This window comes from Cinclus cinclus, chromosome 24, assembly GCF_963662255.1.
Source record: "Cinclus cinclus chromosome 24, bCinCin1.1, whole genome shotgun sequence".
Classification (NCBI taxonomy): domain Eukaryota; kingdom Metazoa; phylum Chordata; class Aves; order Passeriformes; family Cinclidae; genus Cinclus; species Cinclus cinclus.
The window spans coordinates 5,404,454-5,428,083 of NC_085069.1; the positions used below are offsets into that span (position 1 = coordinate 5,404,454).

A 23,630-nucleotide genomic window follows, 5' to 3' on the forward strand; every position below is an offset into this window, starting at 1 on the left:
GTCAGGCAGTTTGCAGCTCTCTCCTGGCATAAACAGCTTTGACTCCGTGCTCTGCCCATCCAGCCCTGCCCAGCCCTGGCTCTGCCGTGCCCTACTCTGTCCCTCAGGAGCTGGAGTTGTGCCCAGGGGGAGCTGAGTTGGCAGCAGAGCTGTGGTGTCTGTCACCCCCTGCCCAGCCCGTGGGAGCAGGGTTCAGCTGGAATTCAGCTGGCATGGCCTGGGGGGGCGGGGGGGTCGTTGGCAGAAATTGGTGTGGATAATTTTAGAAGGTTGGAGACTTAAGCTGGGCTCACCTGCTGGAGCCTGCAGCATGCAGGGATTTCATGAGAGTCTTGACCCTAATCTAATTAGAGCAGCAGTGGGAAAGTGAGGAGTCCTAGAAACCTCTGAGTGGATTAAGAGGTTGAAACCTGAAAATTGCTCCAAGTGGCTGTTTTACCCAAATTGTGGAGAGCTGAACTGTTCAGACATAATCATACACATAGAGAATCCCTTTGCAGTGAGACAGTTTAATCTGCTGCAATTCCAGTTTAATTCTTGTTTGGGAAGCTCAGTCTGCCTTCATCTGTGATCACTATTTGATAATAAAGTTAATTTTGTGGATTATTTTGTCCACTGTTGACTCTGAAGAATAAAAAGATTGATGTAATAGGGCTCATGAGGCAGCTGTGAGCAGGACAGGAATCCTGTTTGGGTGGAAAAATAAATGTCCCAGCACAGTGCCTTTGGGCCTGTTAATGCAGAATTGGGTAAAATTATTCAAGTAGTGCTGATCAGTCTTCTGCTGCTTCTCAGTCACTGCTTATTTGTGGGGTTTGGGGTATTTTAGTGTTGTCCAGCAGTTCCTTGGAGAAGGAAAATGCCATCCTCAGGGTTGCAGGGGAATTCTCAGGCTGGACTTAACCTGTGCCCCTGCTGCTCTTCCTGCTCTGTGAGGAGCAGCTGGATCCAGTTCTGAAATGATGAAAATCCACAACCAAGGGCTGCCTGCTGTGAAAAAAATCCTTTTTTGCAGCCTGATTGTGCTGAATCATTGGCTCAGGGACTCTTGGACAAGTGCAGGAGGAGCTGAGGGAACACTGGAAAAGTATCTGGCACTCCTCAAAGCTGAGATCTCTGTGCTGGGGTGAGAGTTTGGCCAGGGTGAATCCCCTGGTGGTGTGTGGGCAGGCTGGGAAGGGAGGAGCAGGAAGTGGAAGAGAATTTATCCCAGATCCCCCAGTGCTGATAGAGGGATGAGGTGATCATTAGGATTCATGGGATTCCCCTGGAGTAGGAATTTTAATGAAATTAGGGAAAACTTCCATAATGGGTGACCCACAGATTTAGAAGTTTTATTTACTCCTACAATGGGAATTTAAAAGTGAGACTTTTCCCCAGCTTCTCTCATTTCCCAGGCTTTTCTGTACATGGACATGGTGCTGAATAAACCCTTGGACACCAATAAATGACCTGGGGCTCAGGGGGAGCCTTGTCTGCAGGCAGGGAGGATGGAACTGCTCTGAAATGCAGGATTTGGGATTCCAGACAGCGTTAGAGTGCACGTGGGCTCTTCTCCCCAGCATGTCACTGTCAGATTTGTCTCAAGAGCAGAAGTGCCTTGAGCTCCTTGGATCCATGAGTATCCCTGGGAAGTGCATGAGCACAGGAGGGAGCGTGGCTGTTCATCCTCATGGAGCTGAGTGCTGCTGGGTGTGGTACCTTTAGTGTTCTGATAAATAATCTGCATTTACCCTCCATCAGGAACAGCCTTTTCCCCCAGTATTGGTGTTTCTGAAGGAGTTTTTTCCATCCCTACTTCTCTGGGTGCTTGTGGTTGTCAGTGTTTGCGTTCTCTTTTGGGTGGCCTTCAAGTTTAAAAATATTAAATTGAAATATTAAAGCATATTGTGGTTGAGCTCTTATCTTTGCAAAAACTCCAGTTTTATAAATGTTCCCAAAGGGAACGAGACCTTGATGTCCTCCCACCCTTCACTTGACCTCGTCTGTTTTGGGACACAATTGTTTGAATAACCATAAACCATAAAATGTCATTGAAATCCTATTGAACTGTATACATTATTGATGTCTTGGTGCAGACTGGGAGCTGCATCCACAGCTGGGGGGTGGGATGTGATCCCAGGGGAAATCCTGGCAGTCTCAGCTCTGTGATTCCTTTATCCCAATGAAAGCCCAGCAGTCCTGGGTGTGCCCTGGTGACACTCAGCAGTGACCACAGTGTCACTGTCCCTCTGGCCACTTGTGGAAATGCAGAATCCTGGAATGGTTTGTGCTGGAAGGGACCTTAAAGTCCAAAATCCAGTGCCACCCCTGCCATGGGACACCTCCCACTGCCCCAGGCTGCTCCATTTTTGGGGTTGGTAATGGGGGATGGCAGTGCCCAGTTTGGGATTGGTAACTGAGGATGGCAGTGCCCATTTATGGGGTTGGTAATGGGGGATGGCAGTGCCCAGTTTGGGGTTGGTAACTGAGGATGGCAGTGCCCATTTTGGGATTGGTAATGGGGGATGGCAGTGCCCAGTTTGGGATTGGTAACTGAGGATGGCAGTGCCCAGTTTGGGATTGGTAATTGAGGATGGCAGTGCCCATTTTGGGATTGGTAACTGAGGATGGCAGTGCCCATTTTGGGATTGGTAATGGATGATGGCAGTGCCCATTTTGGGATTGGTTATGGATGATGGCAGTGCCCATTTTGGGATTGGTAATTGAGGATGGCAGTGCCCATTTTGGGATTGGTAACTGAGGATGGCAGTGCCCATTTTGGGATTGGTAATGGATGATGGCAGTGCCCATTTTGGGATTGGTTATGGATGATGGCAGTGCCCATTTTGGGATTGGTAACTGAGGATGGCAGTGCCCATTTTGGGATTGGTAATTGAGGATGGCAGTGCCCATTTTGGGATTGGTAATGGATGATGGCAGTGCCCATTTTTGGGGTTGGTAATGGGGGATGGCAGTGCCCATTTTTGGGGTTGGTAATGGGGGATGGCAGTGCCCATTTTTGGGATTGGTAATGGATGATGGCAGTGCCCATTTTGGGATTGGTAATTGAGGATGGCAGTGCCCATTTTGGGATTGGTAATTGAGGATGGCAGTGCCCATTTTGGGATTGGTAATGGGGGATGGCAGTGCCCATTTTTGGGATTGGTAATTGAGGATGGCAGTGCCCAGTTTGGGATTGGTAATGGATGATGGCAGTGCCCATTTTTGGGGTTGGTAATGGGGGATGGCAGTGCCCATTTTGGGATTGGTAATGGGGGATGGCAGTGCCCATTTTGGGATTGGTAATGGATGATGGCAGTGCCCATTTTTGGGATTGGTAATTGAGGATGGCAGTGCCCATTTTTGGGATTGGTAACTGAGGATGGCAGTGCCCATTTTGGGATTGGTAATTGAGGATGGCAGTGCCCATTTTTGGGATTGGTAATGGATGATGGCAGTGCCCATTTTGGGATTGGTAATGGGGGATGGCAGTGCCCATTTTTGGGATTGGTAATGGATGATGGCAGTGCCCATTTTGGGATTGGTAATGGGGGATGGCAGTGCCCATTTTGGGATTGGTAATGGATGATGGCAGTGCCCATTTTTGGGATTGGTAATGGATGATGGCAGTGCCCATTTTTGGGATTGGTAATGGATGATGGCTGTGCCCATTTTGGGATTGGTAATGGGGGATGGCAGTGCCCATTTTGGGATTGGTAATGGATGATGGCAGTGCCCATTTTTGGGATTGGTAATGGGGGATGGCAGTGCCCATTTTGGGATTGGTAATGGATGATGGCTGTGCCCATTTTTGGGATTGGTAATGGGGGATGGCAGTGCCCATTTTGGGATTGGTAATGGGGGATGGCAGTGCCCATTTTGGGATTGGTAATGGATGATGGCAGTGCCCAGTTTTGGTGCTGAAGGTGTTGGTGTCACTCCTGTGCAGTCAGAGCCAGCCCTGCATCCCTGGTGCTGCTCCGTGGCCTGGCTCAGTGTGGGGGTCCTGCAAGGGTCATTTGGGGTGAGCAGTCCCTGATTTGGGGTCCGGAACCACTCCCAGGTGTGAGGTTTCTGTTTCCATGGCCGTGTTTCGCTTCCATTTGGGAATTGCTGCCTCTGCACTTCCTTTCACTGTTCAGCTTTCAGCCAAATCACAAAGAAGTTTTGCTGTCCCAATCCTTTTTATTTTTTTCCCCTCTACCCCCTTTGTTTTCCACATCTCCTTTGTTTTAAATGTCAATAACCAGTAAGGTATCTCTTATTTCTGTTCCAGAATTTTCTCTTTCCTGGATGTGGTCACTCTGTGTCGTTGTGCTCAAGTTTCTAGGGTAAGAACCTTCCCCCTTCCTGGTGGGTTTTAGCAGGGGCTTGGATTTGGGTGACAATCCTCCCCCTGCAGCCCTCCCCAGGGGTGGTTGGGTCAGGGAGCTTTGTGCCACTCAGCTGGGGTTTTTTAGTGTCCCCTGGAAGTCCTGGAAAATTCCCATAGCACCATTCAAGGGGAATTCCAAGCTGCAATTGCATTTTCCAGCATCCCAGCTACAAAGGGAAGGGGGCTGATGTTTTACCCAGAACTCTCCCCTCATTCTGGGTTTGTCCAGGGAGCTCACCCTGCTGAAATCCTTACATGGGATGAGTCAAAAATATCATCGTGTGGTTTTTGGTGGAAATTCAGGAATTTTGATTCACAAAGATGCTGCACAGTAAATGAAAGTTGATTTTCTCCTTGGATGTAGTTGGACTAAACATGGAAATAAAGTGAGGGATTGTTCTTATCCTTTTTGGGCTTCAGTTAATGAAACCCAACTTGGAATATTTGCATGGGAGAATTCCTCCAACTGCACTGGAAGGTTTAGCTGGAGCTGCCAGATTTATTCAGGTGCTTTTCCCTGCCACTGTCTGGTAACTCCCAGGGGAAGCAGCACAGCCAGGGTGGGGTGGTGATCCAGGGAAGGTGTTGGAGTGGTGTTCACCATCCTGGCTGAGCCACACCTGCACAGACCCATCAGTCCTGGCTCCAAACCTCAACCACGACTGATTTAATTACTCTTAAGCACACTGGAATTACAAAAACAATTTTTAAAAAAAAGATTCTTAAGCATCATTAAGTGCATTAAAAAATACTCTGTGTGGTGTCTGGGAATTACAGTCATCACCTGGATAACACAGGTTGTGCAGGGAAAGAGCTCCCAGCTGAAATCCAGCAGAGCACTGCTGGCCAGAATGGGCTGTCAGGAATTCTTTGCCAGGGTCAGGGTGTTCTCCTGGCCTGTCCCAGCTGCTGTTTGCACAGGGAGCATGGCAGCCATCCCATGGCACAGCACAGCAAGTTCCTGCAGGCATGTGCAGGAAGGCTCTGGAATGTTCCCTGCACTGCCCATGGAACTCATGCAGCCTGCTGCTTTTCTCCAGACCTTAAAACAAACAGCAGCAGTGAGGTTTAACCCCCCCTCCCAAAAAAATCAGTTAATGCTCAGTTCTGTCATCTGCTGTAACTCTGCACTGCTTCCTGCCCAGGAACTGGTGTTCTGTGATGAGGAGTTGCTCAGAGCACGTGGGATTTGGGATGGAAAATCCCCCTGTGTTTATCCCTGGCTCTTGCACAACGCTGGCTCCCGGTTATGACAAGATCCACTTGTTTACCTTGATGACTGAACTGAAACTTTAAATCGAGCTCTGTGCTCTCCACCTGGCTGAGGGCACCAACTCTGAGTTCCTGCTTCTCCTTTGGAGCAGGAACCTTGGGAGATTCTGGTGATTTCAACAAAAACCAAACCCTTTATCAGTGCAGCTCTGGGATCCTCACCTGTGCCCAGGTGTCCTCTGAGGTGCTGGGGATGAAATTCCAGCCAGGAATGTGAAGATGCTTGAGCTCCAGGCACTCTCCTGGCTCACACCTTCCCCTCCCAAGGGAGTGGAAGCAGCCAGGGCAGCTCTTCCCTGGCTGGGGACTCAAAATTCTGAGTTGTGAGGGGACCCTGCTCCCTGCAAGTGCTCCTGGTACCTGCCCAGTTCTCCCTGCTGGCTGCAATTACCTGTTGTTTTCCCACCTGAAATGACAGAATGTTGTTTCTCAAAGGAACAAACTGTGACTAGGTCCCCACTGACCTTTAATATATTTTTTTTTTTAATTCATATTAACCACACATTTACATTTTTTTCCCCTAATAAAGGCATGGAATGTTCTGGCCCTGGATGGCAGTAACTGGCAGCGAATTGACCTGTTTGATTTCCAGAGGGACATTGAGGTATAATTAAGTGACATACAAACTCTTTTTTTTCTTGTTAAAATGTAATTACAGCCTAGAATGGATTAATACTCCCAGCCTAGCCCTTTCTACCTTCTCTGGAGACAGAAATCATTAATTTCAGTTCTGCAGCTTCAGGGAGTCTTTGAAAGTCTTGGCAATCCATTCAGTTTTTGAAAATTGACAGAATTCTATATCCCTGTCAGGACTTAAAGGTAGTAATGGAAGGGAAGTAGTTTTTTCTGTTCTGAAAAGAGAAATTAGTAGAAAAGGTACATTTTTGGGGAAAACTGCTGCTTGTATGGATGAGAATTCAAGCTACTGCTCCTTGCACTCAGATAAGAACATGAAGACTGAATGTTGAATCATGGCCTGAAATATTTGTATCTTTAATAGCAGAAATTGAAATTGAGATTGTTTGGGAAGGACAAGGTCCAAACTGTCCCTGAAAGATGCAGCTGCTCCATTGTAGCTGAACCTGTGGGATGTGGATTCAGCAGCACCAGTGGGGATGGAGCTGAAAATTCAAATTGTTTTAAGCAGGAAAAGGGATGAGGAAAATACCCAACCCTTAAGTCTCTTATCAGGACGTTTTATCCTATTTAAAACACGTTGGAGGAGGGAGATTGGGAATGCTTCACGTTGGAGGAGGGAAATGGGGAATGTGTGGCTTTAACTTGTGGTAGACAGAGGCATCAAGGAGCTGCTGAGTGGAAGTTCCCACGTTGTGAGGAAATCCACCCTTGATTTTGCAGGAAAGTTAAAATAATCCCTTTGTGCAGCTGAGAGTCAGGAATGAGGAGCAGGAAGTGGCACTGTCACCTCAGCAGGGTCTGAGTGGAGTGGGGGAAGGAAATGGGGGAATTTGGGGTCTTCATAATGAACCCTTCCACCTCCTAACGTGCCCTAAAAATCCCAGACCCATGGAATTACTGATTTATTGATCAGGATTCCCGATATGAGGAGATGGGACTGAGCAGCTCATCCTGGGAGGAAGGAGAGGCTGGGAATACAAACCAGGCTTTTCCCATTCCTCAGTGCTTTTTGGGTGGTTTTCCTGCCCCTGCACATCAAACCCATGTTCTTACCAGGCTTCCCTTCTGAAAATAAAACACTGGGATTTGTTGTACCTCGCCTCCAAGTTCCTGCTGGGCCTCCTGGCACCCCCAGGCTCTGCTGTAACAGAGTTAAATCCATCAGTCCATGTAAATTCTTGATAGAAACACGTTTGGCTCCTCTAATTCGAGCAGAATTTATAGATTTGCTTGAGGAATTGCAAAATCAGGGAGGGTTTCACCTTTTCCAGACTTTTTGCAGGGCTGTGGAGGTTGAGCATCAGCCCCTGTGGTGTCCCCAGAGCTCACCTGGCCAGCCCAGGCTCCCTTGTCTCATGGTGGGGCTTTGTTGTGTTGAGTCTGGTGGCTGATTCAGATTTTTTTTTATTTTAGAAAACTGGAAAAGAGATTTTGGAAGAAAATCCTCATTTCACAGAGGTCCCAAGTGCCAGTTAGTGGTGGAAGGACTAAGGGGTGCTCCTGCTCTGTGAGGAACAGCCAAAGTGCAGGGGAAGGTTCTGAGTTTCTGGTACAAATATTACAAATAAATACAAAATCACTCCAGTGGCTTTGCCCTTTGGTCCCAGGGGAAAGGTAAATCTTGGCTGTAATGGAGTCTGTGGATCCAGATTTGAAATTAAAAAGCCTTTTCTGGGACTCTGAAGCACAAAAGGGTGACTCCCTTTTCCTGAATCCCTTCTACTGCAGGAACAAAACTCGTGGGCTGGTTCTGCTCGTCTCTGTTTGGAATAGAAATTGGAGTTTATCCCTTGGCTGTGCTTGGAAATCTGGGGTGTAGCTCCTCTCACCTTCCTTGGGGAGTCTGTGCCCATGTCCAGGAGCTCCAAAATAGAGGAAATTTCTCAAAATGCTTTAGCTGCTTTGCTTTAGGTGATACTCCTTGTCTCTCCATCTTCAGAAGCTGAATAATTCTCCCTCCCCCTCCTTTAACCCCTCCCCACTGCATTTTTATTCCCTTTGCACCGTTTTCCCCCGAATAACAAATTACAAATCTGCAGAATGTTCACTTCAGCTTCCTTGCAGCTCTTTGGGGTTCTCATGTGGCTCCTCCTGTCTCCCCCAGGGCCGAGTGGTGGAGAACATTTCCAAGAGATGTGGGGGATTCCTGCGGAAGCTGAGCCTAAGGGGCTGCCAGGGAGTGGGGGACAACGCCTTAAGGTAGAGCTGCACCTTTGGAATGGGCTGGAAAACCAGAATTTATCCCCACTTTGGATGGGAGACACTCAGGATGTCAAAACCTGGAGAGCAGTGACAGAGATAATTGATTTTTCATTTAATTTAGCATTTAATTAAGCCATTTTTTTATTATTTTGTTAATATTTTTTATACTTTAATTTGCCTTTTTTTTTTTAGAATTTAGTTTATTTTTTTTTTTAATCACTTAATTTATTATCTTTTTTTTTAACCTCACCCAGCTGCCACTTTTCTCAGTTCTCATTAAAATAAAGCCACGTGTTGAGGGTGATGGGGACTGGGTGAATCTGGTGTCTCCAGGCTGGGACATCCCAGGGCAAGAGGTGGGGCAGCAGAAATCAGGGAATTTCTTGGGTTTGTTTTTTATTTTCTTCTTGATTTTCATGATAAATTTCTTCTTTATAGATTCTTTCCTTGGTTCTTTTTTGATTTCCTTCTTGATTTTCTCAGTTCATTTATTTTTCTTGATTTTCTTCTTGGTTTTCTTGATTCTTCTTTCTTGATTACTTTTTTATTTACTGATTTCCTTCTTGTTTTTTTTTCTTGTTTTTCTTGATTTTTCTTGATTCTTTCCTTCTTTCTTGATCTTCTGGATTTGCTTCTGGATTTTCATCCTGATTTCCTCATATCTTCTTGATTCTTTTCTCAATTTTCATCCTGGTTTTCTTGATTCCTTTCTTCTTTCTTGATTTTTTTGATTTTTCCTGGTTTTCTTTCTTGATTTTCTCAATTATTTTCTTCTTCTTGATTTTCTTCTCGATTTTCTCTGTTTCGCCTGATTTTCTTCTTGATTCTCTTGATTTTCTTCTTGATTCTTCTTTCTCAATTCCTTTATTCTTTACTGATTTCCTTCTTAGTTTTCTTCTTGTTTTTCTTGATTTTCTTGATTCTCATTCTCTTATTCTTGATTCTTTCTTGATCTTCTGTTTTTTCTTCTGGGTTTTCATCCTAAATCATCCTGATTTTCTTGAATCTTCTTGATTCTTTCCTCGATTTTCATCCTGATTTTCATCCTGATTTTCTTGATTCCCTTCTTCTTTTTTGCTTCTTTTAATTTTCCTGGTTTTCTTCTAGATTTCCTTCTTGATTTTCTCTACCTTCTTCTTTAATCTCTTTGAGACCATTCTGTAAAACTTTAATCTGATGTGTTTTAAACCACCTGGAATTCCATTGCCTGACAAATCCAATGCTTTTTCCCTTTCTTTTCCCCAAGGACCTTTGCCCAGAACTGCAGGAACATCGAAGTGTTGAACCTCAATGGTTGTACCAAGATCACAGACACGTGAGTAAAACTCTTCCCTGAGTGTCAAAAAAAAAAAAAAACCAGGCTTGGAGCTTTTCCATAGAATCATGGAATGCTTTGGGTTGGAAGGACCTTAAATCCCATCCTGCACTATCCCAGGGTGCTCCAAGCCCTGTCCAGCTGTAAATGGATTAACTGCACCACCTAATTAGTCACTTGTCTTCATTTTCTTCTGCCTTCACTCAGAATTAAAAACACAAAGGAGACTAATTTCTCGTGTTCAGGCTTGGTTGTTTATTAAATCTTATTTAAAGTACGGAGAGTTCTGCAACACTTGCAGCTACCAGCTAAAAGTGAGCAAAATGGAGGCAGATCCAGCTGGTTACGAGGTCTTTTAAAGCTAAATAAAGAACTGACACCTTTATTATTTATACTTTTGACCCAATAGCCAAACTCTTGTGACCTGCAGTGCAGCACTGACTGTCCATCCAGAAACTACCTGAAATCATGAAGAAGAAAACAGAAGGAAACAAAACCCAAAAACCTCTATCTTGTCCCATACCTAGTACTATATTCTAAAAATCCCAAATTCTAAAAACCCCAAATTACAAACCCTTCACCATGCGAAATCACACATTTCTATTTTAACTGCAAACCAGTGATTCTAACTCCATCACTCAAATTTGGGAGCCTTCTCCAAGGCCTCAAGTCAAAAGCATTGTTCTCCAGGGGGGTCAGTGTCAGAAAGCTCAAAACTCCCAAACTTTTGGGTTCCAACATCCAGCCTGGCCTGGGACACTTCCAGGGATCCAGGGACAGCCACAGCTTCTCTGAGCACCCTGTGGCAGGTTCCCACCTCCATCCTCACCCCAACCTGCCCATCCCGTGGGATTCCCATGGCCTGGGATGAATCCAGGAATGATCCTCTGTGTGTCTCTTCCAGCACCTGCACCAGCCTCAGCAAATTCTGCTCCAAACTCAGGCACCTGGATTTGGCTTCCTGCACCTCCATAACCAACCTGTCCCTGAAAGCACTGAGGTAGGAACCAGCAGCAGGGATTTTCCATGGAATTTTAGAATTATTAAGGCTGGAAAAGACCTCTAAGATCCTCCAGCCAAGCCAGCATTCCCTCCAGAGCCTCCCTCTGGAGCTGGGCTCTGCCTGGCGTCCCCTGTGGGGCTGCAGCTGTGCTGTGGGTCCCAGAAATGGGAATATCAGAATTCTGGCTTGGAGCAGGGATTTTCCTGAGATAAATAAGCATTTGCATGCATGTCCCCATGTCCCCAGCGAGGGATGCCCGCTGCTGGAACAGCTCATCATCTCCTGGTGCGACCAAGTGACCAAGGATGGGATCCAGGCGCTGGTGCGGGGCTGTGGGGGGCTCAGGGCCCTGTCCCTCAAGGGCTGCACCCAGGTATGGCTCTGGGGAAGTGGGGATGGGCATGGATGAGGGGTCCTGGGGTGTCCTGGGCACAGCTGGGGGGTCCTGGGGTGTCCTGGGCACAACTGGGGGGTCCTGGGGTGTCCTGGGCACGGCTGGGGGGTCCTGGGCATGGCAGGGGGATCCCTGGGTATGGATGGGGGTGGTCCTGGAGTGTCCTGGGCATGGCTGGGGGGGTCCTGGGCATGGCTGGGGGGTCCTGGAGTGTCCTGGGCATGGCTGGGGGGTCCTGGGCACGGCTGGGGGATCCCTGGGTATGGATGGGGGTGGTCCTGGAGTGTCCTGGGCATGGCTGGGGGGTCCTAGGCATGGCTGGGGGGTCCTGGAGTGTCCTGGGCATGGCTGGGGGGTCCTGGAGTGTCCTGGGCATGGCTGGGGGGGTCCTGGGCATGGCTGGGGGGTCCTGGAGTGTCCTGGGCATGGCTGGGGGGTCCTGGAGTGTCCTGGGCATGGCTGGGGGGTCCTAGGCACAGCTGGAGGGTCTTGGGGTGTCCTGGGCACAGCTGGTGAGTCCTGGGATGTCCTGGGCACAGCTGGGGGATCCCTGGGCATGGATGGGGGTGGTCCTGGAGTGTCCTGGGCATGGCTGGGGGGTCCTGGGCACGGCTGGGGGATCCCTGGGTATGGATGGGGGCAGTCCTGGAGTGTCCTGGGCATAGCTGGGGGGTCCTGGGGGGTCCTGGGCATGGCTGGGGGATCCTGGCCATAGCTGGGGGGTCCTGGGGTATCCTGGGCACAACTGGGGGGTCCCAGTCCCAGTTGGGGGGGTCCTGGGCATGGATGAGGGATACTGGGGGTCCTGGGCACAGCTGGGGGGGTCCTGGCCATGGATGGGGTGTCCTAGGCACAGCTGGGGGGTGCTGGGGTGTCCTGGGCACGGCTGGGGGGGGTCCTGGGTATGGATGGGGGGGTCCTGGGCATGGATGGGGGGTCCTGGGTATGGATGGAGGGTCATAGGCACAGCTGGAGGGTGCTGGGGTGTCCTGGGCACTGCTGGGGGGTCCTGCTGCTCCTCAGAGGGAGGCCATGGAAATTCTGGGATCTGGGTTATTTCCTTCTCCAAAATCTCCTTGGTTTCACAGTAATAATAGCAATGCGTAATGATAATAATGATAATAATACATAATGATAAAGGTGTAAAATGCTTAAAATATTATTTAGAATATTTAATACGATATTATTTACTTAGTGTTTATTATATTTATAATAATTACACTTAATGCATATCATATAATACAATATTTTATATTGTATTTAATTTTAATTTATTTTATTATTATCATGGTAGTAATTATAAGATTAAAAATATGAATAATAATACTAATAAATAATAAGTTATAATTATAAATAAATTTACAATAGTTTAATAATAATAATTATAATAATAGTATTCCAGTGTCACTGCCAGGCCCAGGGGAAGGGGAAGCATTTCTGGGGCTGGGCTCTGCTCCTGATGGGGTAAAAGGCAGGGACAATCACTCCTGGTGCTGCTTTCCCCCCTCCCCAGGGGAAATTCCAGCTCCCAGTGCTCCCAGTTCCCACTGGGATCATTCCCAGTGCTCCCAGTTCCCACCCTGTGTTTTCCCTTCCAGCTGGAGGACGAGGCCCTCAAGTTCATCGGTGCCCACTGTCCTGAGCTGGTGACCCTGAACCTGCAGACCTGCCTGGTGAGTGCCAGTGTCCAGGGATGGACAGACTGCCAGTGTCCAGGGATGGACAGACTGCCTGTGTGCAGGGATGGACAGACTGCCAGTGTCCAGGGATGGACAGACTGCCTGTGTGCAGGGATGGACAGACTGCCAGTGTGCATGGACAGGGATGGACAGGATGGACAGACTGCCAGTGTCCATGGACAGGGATGGACAGACTGCCAGTGTCCAGGGATGGACAGACTGCCTGTGTGCAGGGATGGACAGACTGCCAGTGTCCAGGGATGGACAGGGATGGACAGACTGCCAGTGTCCAGGGATGGACAGACTGCCTGTGTGCAGGGATGGACAGACTGCCAGTGTCCATGGACAGGATGGACAGACTGCCAGTGTCCAGGGATGGACAGACTGCCAGTGTCCATGGACAGGATGGACAGACTGCCTGTGTGCAGGGATGGACAGACTGCCAGTGTGCATGGACAGGGATGGACAGGGATGGACAGACTGCCAGTGTCCATGGACAGGGATGGACAGACTGCCAGTGTCCAGGGATGGACAGACTGCCTGTGTGCAGGGATGGACAGACTGCCAGTGTCCATGGACAAGGATGGACAGACTGCCAGTGTCCATGGACAGGATGGACAGACTGCCAGTGTCCAGGGATGGACAGACTGCCAGTGTCCATGGACAAGGATGGACAGACTGCCTGTGTGCAGGGATGGACAGACTGCCAGTGTGCATGGACAGGGATGGACAGGGATGGACAGACTGCCAGTGTCCATGGACAGGGATGGACAGACTGCCAGTGTCCAGGGATGGACAGACTGCCTGTGTGCAGGGATGGACAGACTGCCAGTGTCCATGGACAAGGATGGACAGACTGCCAGTGTCCATGGACAGGATGGACAGACTGCCAGTGTCCAGGGATGGACAGACTGCCAGTGTCCATGGACAAGGATGGACAGACTGCCAGTGTCCATGGACAGGGATGGACAGGATGGACAGGGATGGACAGACTGCCAGTGTCCAGGGATGGACAGACTGCCTGTGTGCAGGGATGGACAGACTGCCAGTGTCCATGGACAGGGAAGGACAGGGATGGACAGACTGCCAGTGTCCATGGACAGGGATGTACAGACTGCCAGTGTCCATGGACAGGATGGACAGACTGCCAGTGTCCAGGGATGGACAGACTGCCAGTGTCCATGGACAGGGATGGACAGACTGCCAGTGTCCATGGACAGGGATGGACAGACTGCCAGTGTCCAGGGATGGACAGACTGCCAGTGTCCATGGACAGGGAAGGACAGGGATGGACAGACTGCCAGTGTCCAGGGATGGACAGACTGCCAGTGTCCATGGACAGGGATGGACAGGATGGACAGACTGCCAGTGTCCATGGACAGGGATGGACAGACTGCCAGTGTCCATGGACAGGATGGACAGACTGCCAGTGTCCGTGGACAGGGATGGACAGACTGCCAGTGTCCATGGACAGGGATGGACAGACTGCCAGTGTCCGTGGACAGGGATGGACAGACTGCCAGTGTCCATGGACAGGGATGGACAGACTGCCAGTGTCCATGGACAGGGATGGACAGACTGCCAGTGTCCGTGGACAGGGATGGACAGACTGCCAGTGTCCGTGGACAGGGATGGACAGACTGCCAGTGTCCATGGACAGGGATGGACAGACTGCCAGTGTCCAGGGATGGACAGACTGCCAGTGTCCATGGACAGGGATGGACAGGATGGACAGACTGCCTGTGCCCAGGACAGACAGACTCCTGTGCCCTTCCAACCAGCAGTTCCAAAGCCCTGCAGCAATCCCAGCACCTTCCCCCATCCCTCCCCATGCCCAGCTCCAAAACATTTCCCTCCAAATCCCTTCCTGAACATTCCCAAACCCAACGAGCTTCATCCTCCCTCTTCTCCTCCTCCGCTTTTCCATAACCCTTTTTAGGCTGAAAAAGCTGGAATTTGAAACTGGGAGAATGAAATCCTGCCTGGATTGAGGCTGTTGTTTTTTCCCTGGCAGCAAATCACAGACGATGGGCTCATCACCATCTGCAGGGGGTGCCACAAGCTGCAGTCCCTGTGTGCTTCTGGCTGCTCCAACATCACCGACGCCATCCTCAATGCCCTGGGACAGAACTGCCCTCGCCTCCGGTGAGTTTTCCCAGGATTTCCCACACGGAGCAATCCAGCAGAAAGTCCAGGTGATGTCTGAGCCATTTCACCCCCTAAAGGTTTTCTCAGTTTTTTTTTTACCCCTGAGATTTTGCAGGGTGTTTACAACAGGGTGATTTTTTTTTTTTTTTTTTGAGTCGTCTGCAAACTCTTGAGGTTTAAACTTGAGTAAAAGAGGTCCCAGTGTGGTGGAGAAAATTTGGGGAAAACTGGGAAAAAAATGTGGAAAAAATTGGGCAAAAAATTTCACAAAGGAGACTGTAGTCATGGAATTAGTGAAGCCAAGAGACTTATGGCATAGTGCAGTCTCTAAGATTTTAAAACTAGAAATTCTGCCATGAGAGGTAGGTAAGTCCTTTTATCCAGATAGCCACAAGAGTATCCCAGGTAGCCACAGGAATATCCCATCAGTGCAACCAATTATCTCAAATATCCATAGCAGTACCTCATCTGAGAGGGGATCTCCCCAGTCCACACAAATATCCCCTAATCCACACAAAAACCCACTACATCTCCCCCAGCCCATACAAACACCTCCATGGGGTGTCACAGGATGGTCCAAGCCCCTTTCCAGGTGTGCCAGGATGAGGAGCAGAAACTCAACCAGAACAAATCCCAAATTCCAGAGGAGGAGTTCCTTCCCATGAGGGTATCAGATCCCAGAGCAGCTCCATGAGTGTCCCTGGCTGGAGACATTCCCGTGTCCCCTGCTCCAGGTGATGCTCCCTGGGCAGGGGGTTGGATTCCAGAGGTCATTCCCAACTTTCTCCTGGGTTTTTGGGGTTCCACCACGGATCTTTCCTTGTGTCCTACAGAATACTGGAAGTGGCAAGGTGTTCCCAGCTGACCGACGTGGGCTTCACCACCCTGGCCAGGGTAAGTCCTGCTTTTCCTTCCTTTTCATGGAAAAAAAAAATACCCAATAGGTTTGGGGAAAGTTTTAATCTGGGACAAGTTTTAGTTTAGTTTGGGACAAGTTTTTTTATCCCGTTGTGATACTTCATGGAGAAACCCCTTAATTTTTAACTTTGTGGTGGTGGTATATTTATATTTAAATTTAGTTTATATTTATATTTATATTTATATTTATATTTATATTTATATTTATATTTATATTTATATTTATATTTATATTTATATTTATATTTATATTTATATTTATATTTTACTTGTTTCTGTGTTTCTATCTATAATATTCGTATTTACTATTTATCTTTATATTCACAATATAATGTATTTCTATTTATTCTGTTTTTTATTATTATATATTCATATTATTCATAATTTATTATTTTTATATTTTTATTTGCTTTCTGGACTTTACACTCACTGCAGGTTTTTTAAATTCTCTTCATTCCTAGAATTGCCATGAGCTTGAAAAAATGGATCTGGAGGAGTGTGTCCAGGTAGGAAATGCTACCTCAGTCTGTTTCTCTTGCAGCAGTGTGGAAAATTGCTGAAAAATCAGGAGATTTTCTCCAAATCAGTACTTCATGTGGAATCCTGAGTGGGAAGAGTGTCTGGATTTGGAGAGGAAAATGTTGGGAATGAGGTTTTATCTTTGGTTTGGATTCCATGAGAACTGTGCTGTAAATATGAAATATTTAATAGTGAGAGATAATGGTCAAATATTGGATCTGTGAGAGAAAATCAAAGGTTTTTGAGGGAATATCCCAGAGAAAAAAATCTTACCTTGCTAAAAATAATGGGAGTTTGCCCTGATTTGGAAAACCATGGAGGAAACTGTGAAGCAGCAATTATTTTGGAGGATTGAGATCAAAGTGAGCTGAAGCATTTACAGGGAAAAGGGTGGAATTGACTCAAAATTCCATAAAAAAATCCTCCAAGCCCGAGGGTGGATTGGAAATGGATTGGGCCTGAGACAAAGGGAATGGGACTGTGATTCCTGGGAACAGCTGGAATGAACAGCTGGAGCCAGTGGGCAGAAATTTGGGATAGAAAGAGGGAATGACAGCAGCCCAGGCAGGAAGGGTTGGGAATTAACCCTAAAAAGGAAGAGGCAAAGCTGAGCCAGGGCACAAATCCATCCCAGGCAGCTCAAGTGGGGTTTGGGATTGTGAACCTTTGAGGGGGATTCCTTTTCCTGAAGAAAACCAGGAACTGAGCAATCCACAGGGTGTTGGGAGGGAATCTGAGCCACATTTGGGAGCTGATTTCAGGAAGTTAAAAACAATCCAGTGATACCTCTGCATTCCAGTTCTCCAAGGGCAGGAGATGATTTCTATGATTTCTGTGAGGGGCTCTGGAGAAATCTCATGGGTCAGGGAAAATCCTGCAGTTTTGCTTTGGTAGGAGGGAGAAAAAAAAAAAAAAAAACAAATCCTTTTACCCAGCACCAACATGGAAGGGTTTTTATTCCTTTTCCAGATAACAGACAGCACACTAATCCAGCTTTCCATACACTGTCCACGGCTGCAGGTCCTGGTGAGTATTCCAAGGGACACTTCCAGCATTTCCTTTCTCCAAACAAAGAGATTTTAAACTTCACAGTTTGGAAGAATTCTGCTGGAAACCTGACCCTGAGGAACCTCTTGTCCCTCCCCTGCTGCTCACAGGAATCCCACTCCAGACCCCCACAGGAAAAGGGTTGTGGGGATTCTCCTGGGAGCAGAATTCCAAGTGGGATCTGCCTGCACAGGAGCTGTCAGTTCATCTGTGGCAGAGGAAGCTGCAGGGCAGCCAGGAGCCCACGTTCCTTTGGGGCTGAATTCCTGGGAATTTGCTCTCTGTCACCCCTGGGTTTGTGCCATGAGGGATCCTGTCCTGGGAGGTGTGGGAATGTGGATTCTCCAGTGCACTCATCCTTCAGGAAAGCCAGGTCCAGCTCCTGGCTCAGGCCCTGCTTCTTCCTCGAGAACTTCCCAGCTGAATCCCCCCAAAAGTCCACTCTGAGGGGGAGGGGCCATCGTGTTCCTGCTGCCTCTTGGATCCAGGGCTCTTCCCACAGTGGGTGAGGCCACAGGTGTCCCAAAGGTGGGTTCTTGGATAGCTCAGGTGTGCTGGAATTTCTGTGCCACCCTGGGGGTCTCATCCCTCCAGAACTGCCTTCCCCTGGAGCCATGGAAGGGACCATAAAGATCATCCTGTTCCCATGGGCAGGGACACCTCCCACCGTCCCAGGTGCTCCCAGCCCCTTCCAGCCTGGCCTTGAACACTTCAGGGCAGCCACAGCTTCTCTGGAAATCTGTGCCAGATCCTCCCCACCCTTCCAGGGAGGAATTTTGTCCTTCCAGCTGGAAGTTTTCCCCTTGGAAACTCATCAATCCTCAGAATCCCACGGAGCCCAGTGGCTCCAGTGCAAGGACCCACCAACCATGCACCATCCTCTCCCATCCCCAGCGAGGTTCTGGCTGGTTTTTGGGCTGTCAGGAGCTGGGTTTAACCCCCTGTGTTTGGGGGCAGAGTTTGTCCCACTGCGAGCTGATCACGGATGACGGGATCCGTCACTTGGGGAACGGAGCCTGCGCCCACGACCGCCTGGAGGTGATCGAGCTGGACAACTGCCCCCTGATCACTGATGCCTCCCTGGAACACCTCAAGAGCTGCCACAGCCTGGAGAGGATAGAACTGTACGACTGCCAGCAGATCACACGGGCTGGGATCAAGAGACTCAGGGTGAGCAGGGACAGGGAAGTGCTGGGATCAGGAGAGTTTATCCCTGGAGGGAAGGAGGGAGGGCTGAGCTGGCACAGTGCCCATCACCTGGTGCTCGTGCTCAAAAGAGTGGTGAGAATCGTCAGTGATGGATTTGGAGTCATGGAAACCTGGAATGGTTTGGGTTGGATACTTTGCACAATCATGGGTTGCTCCAGCCTGGTTTTGGATACTTCCAGGGATCCTGGGGCAGCCACAGCTTCTCTGGGCACCCTGTGCCAGGGCCTCACCCCTCTCACAGGCAGGAATTTCTTCCCAGTATCGTCTCCTGAGTCCATTTCTCCAGGTGTAAAAGAAGAGTAATGATAACATGTTCTCTGCAAAGAGAATGTGGATCTGTAAAAGTTAACACCATAAAATTATGGAGCCTTTGGGTGCTTTGAGTTGGGAAGGGACCTCACAGTACCCCACGTTGCTCCAAACCCCATCCAGCCTGGCCTTGGACACTTCCAAGGATGAAGATTCTCCCAGTTCCCCGCAACTTCCCAGTTAATGGGACGGGAGGAGCCTCACTGCCCATTCCCTGTACCCAGGCCGGGTGTCCTCACCCTTTCCCGGTCACTTCTGGCTGTGCCTGCCCCAGGCGCTCCGGCCGTGTCCCTGACTCCTCCCCCGTGTTTGTCATTCCAGACCCACCTGCCCAACATCAAAGTCCACGCCTACTTCGCCCCGGTGACTCCCCCGCCCTCGGTGGGCGGCAGCCGACAGCGCTTCTGCAGATGCTGCATCATCCTATGACACTGGAACCTCCTCCCTGCAAACTGGGGCTGGAACCACACCCGTGCAATCCCGGGGGACACCAGAACCTTGGAGGAAAGCGATCCCAGTGTCATTTGCCAGGGCCAGTGAGCAGGGCTGGGGTGCCCTGTAGCCACCCACACACCCCCCTGTGATCCCACCTGTCCCGGCGGGATGAGGGAGCTGGAGCTGTGCCGGCTTTTCCCTGCGTGGGTTGGCCTCGTCCTGAACCATTCCTGCTGGGAATTCCTGGGAAAACCCCTGCAGGAAGGAGGGGGAGGGCTCCCAGCCTGGAGGGACTGATGCTGCTGGTGAGGTTGGAAAAGGAACCGAGATCCTTGGAAGTGGGGAGAGGAGAGGAACACGCTTGAACCCCACAGCTGTGCGGGAAGAAAAATCCCAACAGGCCTGAAAACCCCGACAAGTTCCATGTCCCTTTGTCAGTGAGGGAATGAAAACAGCAGCTGCTGATTTCCCTGGGATCCAGGATTTCCCTGTGGTCCAGGATTCCCCTGAGCTTCCCTGCTCCCACCCTGAGCATGCTCATGTGAAGGCTCATCTTTTTTCCTGTGTCTGTGGCATCCGGCTCAGAGGCTTCCCAGATTCTTCCCAGATTGTTGTGGTAGAGCTTGGAATTTCTAATGCCACGTGTTTTACCTTCCCCAAGTCCTGTGGGTTTTTCCCCCCTTTTTTTCCTTTTCCCAAATTTCTGATTCAGTCATTTCTTGAGATTTCCCAGCCCAAAGCCACGAATACATGAGGAATTTTTTCCCCAGAAGCCTGAGCCTGTGATGAGCTGTCAGGAAAATTTGAAAGGAGCACAGGGAGCTGCACCCCACGCTGGGCTCTCCTGGGCTTCCTGGCCTGTGTGATCAGGGATTGGGTGTCCCAAATTCATCCCAAATCCAGATTTTATCCCAATGAACAAGGATAGAATTCTCCATACAGGGAATAATCTATATACAAATATGTAATTCTCAGTACAGGTGGGGAAGTTCTAGTCCGTGTCCCAGCGACTGCGAGTTCCCTCCTGTCCTTCCCCTCCATCCTTTCCCCAAGGAAAAGCAAAGTAGAGATTTTTGCTTGTTGCCCTGATAAAAGAATTAAGGATTCCCTGGCGGAGCAGGGCTGGGATCCACCCTCACTCCCTGTGAGTGCTGGGGCTCTTCCCGAGCTCCCCACCCTCCACAGGTAAGTGTGCTGCCCTGGAAGGAGCCCCGGGATGGGGTTTGGATGTGCCAGGCCCAGCACTGAGGGGAGGGGGCTGGAAGGATTCCTGGCTGCTTTTTTGGGGTATATCAGGCAAAACCTGCACAGGTGCTCCAGGGGAGCCCGGACTGACCGAATTCCAGGTGCCCAGTGTGGAACTGCTGGGCAGATCCCAAGGGTTAAATGGGGCAGGACTGGTCAGACTGGGGCAGGGCAGTGGGAGCTGTGTCCGTCATTCCTGCTGTCCGTACCCGCGGACACTTCCCTGGACCCGGGAGTTTGGCTTCCTCTCGGTGCTGAGGAATCTCCTGCTGGGCGAGAAGAGCAGGTGCAGCCCCAGGAATGGCTGCTTTAGGGGGTGGGGGGGAGTTTTCCCACCAGGAATTCCGAGGGCAGTGTGCTGTTCCCAGCAGGAGGTGCACCCGGAGCTGCCCCCCTTCATCTCCCCCAGTCCCCCCAGTCTGTGCTCACGCTCTGCTGGGAGCAACTCCAGGCTGCTGTGGTTAAAAGGATACTGTCAATGCCCTCCTGTAGGTGGCTTTTAATCCCTTATATTTATTCAAATCCTCTTTAGCGCTGTGGATTCTCCCCCTCTCCTCGGGCGCCTTCATTTCCAGAACTTTCTCCAGGTTTCAGGGTGGCAGAAGATGGTGGTGACAGACTGGACGGGCGAGGGGTCACCCAGCAATCACAGGCTTTGCACAACTCTGGGAAAATTAAAAATACTTTTATTTAGTTCCTACTGTGGCAGGAGAGAGCAAAGAGCAGGATTTTGGAGCCAGGGTGTAGTTGGCTGACTGATCCCTTTGTACCAGAGCAGAATTTTCCAGGGAAAACTCTGGAACACACAACCCAAAGCAATTTATTTTCTGTTTGCAGACCAGGGTGACAGCATTAAGGTAGCTCAAACTTCTTGACAGTGTCCTTTTAAGTCAATTATCCGTCTTCAAATGGACTCTTCCTGATGTTTATATTTATAAATACCAATAAACACCGTTTTCCAAGCTGTGTCTCGCTGGGGGAATCGCTGGGTAGAGGAAAATTCACCTGCCTGGGGCAGCTCCCGGGGGGGGGGTTCAGGGTGCCATGGGATGGTTTGGGGTGCAGGGACCTTGAAGCTCATCCAGGGATCCCTTCCACAGCCCAGGATGCTCTGGAACCTTTCCCAGGTGGGAGCCAGTGCCCAAGATGTGGAGGAATTGCTCCACCGTGGGGGTTTGGAGATGTCAGTGGGAGCTCTGGGACAGGTCCAGCACGGAGCCAGCCCTGGATGAAGATCCCATCCCCTTTCCCAGCTCCCTCGATGTGCCAAATCCCCTTCTCCCACCTCAGCTGGGCTGGGGGGCGGGGGGGAGCAGCTCATTCCATCCCCTGAGCTGTTCCCTTTCCTGGGATCCTCCGTGGTTTTGTTCCCCAGCTGTGGAGCAGAGGCTGCACTGTCCCCACCAGCCTGGATTCACCTTCCAGCAGCAGCCCAATTCCAGCTGTCCCTGGATTCCCGACAGGAACGGGGACCAAGAGAAACAGCCTGGGACCTTCTGGGGTAGAAGATCCTCCAGCAGGGCTGAGCACACCCAGTGCAACCCAAGAAAAGGATTTTCTGGGCTTTGGAGATGCTGCAGCATCTTTTATCCCAATTCCTTGACTGCTCCCACAGAGGATGACGATGGGGCAGGTGGGAAGTGCTGTCACAGGGGTCATTTCAGACCAACAAATTGCTGGTTTTTTGCACATCTCTGTAATTCCCTTTCTACTTCTGTTTGATTTTTCTCTGTGCTGTTCATGGCTGGCAATTCTTTCTAGTGTTTTGGGGTAATTTGGGGGTTTTTGGCAGGATAGGGGTGGATTTGGAACAGTGTGACATTTCTTGGCTACAGTGTCCTGGAAAATGAGATTTAAAACATTTTGGCTTTTTCTGGTGAAGGGTTGTGTACTTGAGGGGCCTGCGTGTGTTTTGGGGGGGTTATTCCCTTTTGCTTTCTTTTCTGGCATCCAGGTCAAGGTTTCTGCTCTCCCTTTGTGCCAAAGCCTGATAGAGCCTCCTGTGCAGCAGCTTGGGGAATGTGGGGCCAAAATGATGGAGAAAACCAAGGAGAAGCCTCTTTTCCTCAATTCCCAGCTCAGTCTGTTCCTTCCCAGCCCTTTGTTCTCCCCTGGCTCCTCTAGGGATCCATCCTGGGAATGTCACCAGCAGGGACATCGCAGTGTCCCATCACCTCCTCGTCCCTGTCACTGCCCTGGGGCTCTCACTGACCTCACATGGAGGTTCCGAGTTGAGTTTTTTAAGGGAATTTTAATCCATGCCCTGCTCCCACCACTCCCTATCCCAGGCTGGGAGTGCCACCCTGTGCCAACAGTGCCACACCCAGGGCTCTTTGTGCTTCATCCTCTGTCCCCAAAGGTGCAGCTGAGCCCACCCGGGGGTCCCCAGGGGCTGTGAACCCCCCCCCCATTCCCATCTCCAGCCCTGTCCCCATCCCGCTGCAGGATGTGGGGATGGGGCCCCTCAGGGGCTTTAACACGTTTTAACTCTGGAGCTGGGCCTGACCCTTGGGGGACAGAGAGAGATGGAAAATATTTAAATGGTGTGGTCTGTGCTTGTGTTGACGCTGCGGATGTAACAATGCCATGAACTGGAAGTAAACATATAAATATATAAATAATATATAAATCCACGTGGTTAAGGTGGCCCTGGTCTCTGTGACACATCTCTGCGGGGTGGGGACAGTCGGGAAAGGGCTGGTGGGACCAAGCTCTGCATCCCTATGGAGCGTTTTTGGGAGGGTCGGGGCTGTTCCCCTGTCCCTGTGTCCGTGATGTCCCCCGGTCCGGGGCTGTCCCAGCGCCCTCCCGGCTCCTCCCGGTCCTCCCCTTCCTCTCCTTCCCCCGGTTTGTTTATCCCAAACCCGTCCTCTGCCCCTGGAGTTCCCTCCCAAGGACGTCCCCGGTCCCTTCTGCCCGAGCGCGGCTCAGGGAAGGAT

The 23,630-nt window shown here is 49.9% G+C and overlaps 1 protein-coding gene across 1 annotated transcript in view; it reads left to right on the forward strand.

Moving 5' to 3' along the window:
- FBXL20 (F-box and leucine rich repeat protein 20) overlaps positions 1 to 21,653 on the forward strand; it is a 36,132-nt gene extending 14,479 nt beyond the window's left edge. Inside the window, 13 exon segments of the mRNA XM_062508292.1 lie at positions 4,259 to 4,313; positions 6,159 to 6,233; positions 8,373 to 8,467; positions 9,717 to 9,785; positions 10,690 to 10,785; positions 11,035 to 11,161; positions 12,781 to 12,855; positions 14,876 to 15,006; positions 15,843 to 15,903; positions 16,389 to 16,433; positions 17,416 to 17,472; positions 18,451 to 18,663; positions 19,333 to 21,653. Of these exon segments, the coding sequence (XP_062364276.1) occupies positions 4,259 to 4,313; positions 6,159 to 6,233; positions 8,373 to 8,467; positions 9,717 to 9,785; positions 10,690 to 10,785; positions 11,035 to 11,161; positions 12,781 to 12,855; positions 14,876 to 15,006; positions 15,843 to 15,903; positions 16,389 to 16,433; positions 17,416 to 17,472; positions 18,451 to 18,663; positions 19,333 to 19,440 (1,207 nt within the window). The 3' untranslated portion in view covers positions 19,441 to 21,653.
- The last annotated feature ends 1,977 nt before the right edge of the window (positions 21,654 to 23,630 follow it).